Source organism: Limulus polyphemus, unplaced genomic scaffold (assembly GCF_000517525.1).
Source record: "Limulus polyphemus unplaced genomic scaffold, Limulus_polyphemus-2.1.2 Scaffold7503, whole genome shotgun sequence".
Classification (NCBI taxonomy): domain Eukaryota; kingdom Metazoa; phylum Arthropoda; class Merostomata; order Xiphosura; family Limulidae; genus Limulus; species Limulus polyphemus.
The window spans coordinates 27,537-31,577 of record NW_013673113.1 but is presented as its reverse complement, the minus strand read 5'-3'; the positions used below and the strand labels follow the sequence as shown (position 1 = coordinate 31,577).

At 29.6% G+C, this 4,041-nt stretch overlaps 1 protein-coding gene across 3 annotated transcripts in view; it reads left to right on the top strand.

Annotated features, from left to right (window-relative positions):
• Window positions 1-4,041, top strand: part of LOC106474668 (proline-rich protein 11-like) — a 29,069-nt gene that overhangs the window by 3,555 nt on the left and 21,473 nt on the right. For all 3 annotated transcript variants that reach the window (XM_022402969.1, XM_013935361.2, XM_022402968.1), the window contains one exon: window positions 1,376-1,496. In XM_022402969.1, coding sequence (XP_022258677.1) covers window positions 1,376-1,496 — 121 coding nt within the window. The remainder of the gene's footprint in view (window positions 1-1,375; window positions 1,497-4,041) is intronic.

The window sequence follows — 4,041 nt, the reverse complement described above, 5'->3', positions numbered from 1 at the left end:
GGGTATTTTAACAAAGACTGCTATTTTTGTGTTACAATGTAATAACATAATATTTGAGGACAACAAGGGACCTGTTGCATCCACCAAACTATATATACATAAACCTCAAAGTATGTTGTTATGATTCATATACTATCAAGCCGTCCCTAAATTTACTGCACTTCCACCACATCTGAAGGCGACCCTTTCCAAAGGCCAATCATACTGTTAGAAAAATAAAACTATATTACCTGAAGATGACTCCTATCCTGCCAAGATTTATATTTGTGTCCCCTAGTTCTACCATTAAGTAATGGGGGAACCCCCCATGCTAAAAAAATACATAATGGGAATAATTATTACTTATCAAATGTTTATATGGGAAACACAACTGGAGCAAGGCTAGTAGCTGTATTATTATCCATTTAATTGTTTTATTCTTTATGAAGGAGGAGAGGTGTAGTAAAGGATGCACTGAATAGAAATAGAATCTTAAAAAGTGCATGGATTTCCCAATCTATTGATTAAGTTTCAGTTTTGTAATTATGAAGCATAAAATAGGATCTCCTTTTAACATAGTTTGTTGATTTTCATATAATAATATGGTATACCCATAGTTCACATGCTGTTTACTACAGTCTTTACTGAATCGTCGTAAATGAGGTTAGATTTAAGTATAGGCCTACATACTATTTACAAATTCTTGTGCAGACTAATAAGCAAGACAAAATCACTTGTAGATAACTTTTCTTAGTTGAACCCAAGGTGGTGCTTAGGAAGATCTTTATGGTTTTGGTGCACTGATATGGTAAGTAAGGATATTCAATTTATTTACATAATTAGTAAAGGGTTATTTATAACATTCACATACATATAGACAACTATTTGGTTAAGTGCAAATCTTATTTATTGCATTAAAAAGTTAATTGCTGATAATATTGTGAAAAATTAACACAAAATATGGACAACAAGGTACCACTCAGTCCTTCAATGCTGTCCTTGAGAAAAGTAAAAATTTAAACCCCTCCTTTAATTTTCAGGAAATCATTGATACCCTTATAACTCCTTGAAAATGCTGGCTTCTGCCACTGTGGATGATAATTCATTCCACAACTCAATCATCTCACTAGTTAAGCAGTTTAATGAGACATAAGTTCATAAAATAACTAGGGGAAGTTGATTCCGACTCCTTTTTTTTTTAACCCAGGATGTATCTGTATGTTATTGTAAAGAGCTTCTGAACAAAATAATTAAAAAAACACATCAGAAATTAATAAGTATAATTTTAACAGTTCTTTGATTTTAGTAATATTTGTGTAATAATAATAATTTCTGTATGGTTTTAAGCTTTGTATAGGTAGAGATTGTGAGGTAATCATTTACTTCTTCATCCTAGGCAAAGATCTGGCATTGCCGAAGCAAAGAGTACAAAGATGATGAGCTTTCTGTCCCTGTGGAATTGGGTTGTTGAAGGAATTTTCATTTTGCTAAGGTTGTGGCCTCTAAGGCTGTTTATGGTATGTATTATTATTATTTTATTTGTTTTAATGGATGGTATGGAAGATAGTATGTGTGATATATCTAAAGATGCTACAAATGCATTTCGGGACTTAATATAGCTTTAATACTGTAACATTCAGTTTCATTTTAAAAATTTATTTAGTAATGGCAATTAATTGTTTTCCCAAAACAAATGTTAATCCTATTGGTTTCCAATGCTTTGCCAAATATTGCCTTCAAATCATAATTTTTAAGGTTTTATACTTTATATAAACAAAATTTTGGAAAAAAGTTTGCCTTTCATCATTCAGTGTAACTGACGAAATTTGGTATTGAAAGACCTCTTGGGCAGTGACTTATGGGAGACAAAAGATAGAATTTTAATGGTAACTTTACACACTTGTGACTTGGGACTGCCACATTTGTGATCAAGATCACATTTGTTAATTTTGTATCCCAAGTCACAAGTGTGTAAAGTTACCATTAAAATTCTATCTTTTGTCTACCATACTGGCATTTTTAATTTGAGAATTGTTAGGAAAATCATCTTGTAATGCATTGTGTATCTGCTTCAACTTCAACACTGCATCTTTGGGCTTCACTGTGCCGTTAGTTCCACAAAAATATTGAAACTAATGATTTCTTACATACGATTCCAATATCCCTTTTTACTACTGAGCCCATTTCTTTATGTTTCATTGTTGATGAAGTAATCAATTGATAAATCTTCAATTCAGGCTGCTATGGCAAATCAATAGGGATATCTTCGAATAAGTTCTTCCCTCACCTGACCTGGATCAATGGTTTACCTTAATCACTACACTTAAACCATTACATTCACAACCTTTATAAGGGTGGTGGTTGGAAGTTATGTACTGTAGAAATTTTGGGTGGTTCTGTGTCTACTTTTAAACCTTAAATAATGTTATGGGTAACTGCCTTCCCACATCTGGCTGTGGACAGTGAAAGGCAGTAGGAGGTGAGACGTTGTGGGTTTAAGCACTCACCTCTTTACCCTTGTTTTGATTTTCTATGATGGTCAACTTGTTTAACTTTGGTATTTTGGATTTTGCGTGATAAATGGAATATCCCCAATGCCTTTTGGGTGCTATTACCACAAGCTTTATCCATTTATGACTATGGATGACTGACTGGGAGCAAAAGTGGATGCATAAAATGTTTATAAATTCATTATTGTTTAATAGTGCCGATCTAAATCGCCTGTTAACAATAATTGTAAATGATAATCATTGCTATTTATCTGTTTATTTACATTAATGGAAAATGATTGAATGGTGCTGATTTTATTACTCTTTTCTCTATCTATGATTTCGTCTTTGCTGTATACTGACTAATAGCCTGGCTAGCTATTTGAACTGGCTACTCATATTCAAGAGAAATTTACTTGCAAAGTTCTCGATGTTTAACTTGTCCGGCTACCATGAATTTTCAAGATGTACAACAAGATATAGCACTTTGTAAAATGGATAATGTTATATAACATGTGGTATATGCAGTCTTAAAAATGTAGGGCAAACATCTAATCCTTTACCTCTTAGGCTTAACTTACACAGATCACAAAGTAAGAAGGGTTTTTCTCATACAATAGAAACAGATCATTTTAATAAACACTCGTTCAATAATGTTAGAATAACCAGTTTAGAAAAAATATCTTAAAATAAAAAAACCCTTTATCCCTATGGACTAAATCAGGACTTTCAATATAAAAATACTTGTTCAAGAATGTTAGAATAACCAGTTTAGAAAAAATATCTTAAAATAAAAAACCCTTTATCCCTATGGACTAAATCAGGACTTTCAATATAAAAATGCTGAAACATTGAATAAAAATATTTGTATGAAAACTTTATTTCAAATTCAAATCTGTAATTTTAAGTATTATAAATGTAGAGGAAAAGGTAAAAGCAATAATAAATGGATCGATATTGAACATTTTTGTAAAAACCTAGACACTGCTTTTGATAAATCTGATAATTTAATCAAATTCATAAATAATCAATTATTTGAATTTAAAAATATGAAGATTGTATGTTTTTCAAAGTATATGTTAAATTTTGATTTTAATAATATTCATATAAAAGATTTAATTATTGACCTAATAAAATTATATTAAAATGTAATAAAGTTTCAAATGACCTTTTAGAAAGCAAAAATGAGAAATCTTATTTTGTAACAGATTTTAAACATAAAATATCTGATGATTTATCTTTACCATACATTATTCATAAAAGTGTTTAAGAAAATATTTTTCCTTTAAAATCGTTACAACCTACAGTCAGTTTTAAATATATTTGACCTCTTCTTTTTAATTATAAAAAATTCATTGAAGAATTTAATTCTTTAGAAATAGATAATTTACTTTTTATTTGTAGTAACGATGAATTTAAGGACACTTTTTATAATCATATAATAACAGGTGATTTAGAAGTAATAAAAGATAATGAATTAAAATTAATTTTAAAAAATGGTACTGAATATCGAAACTAGATGCATTAAATAATTAGAAATGTATATATATATATATATATATATATATATATA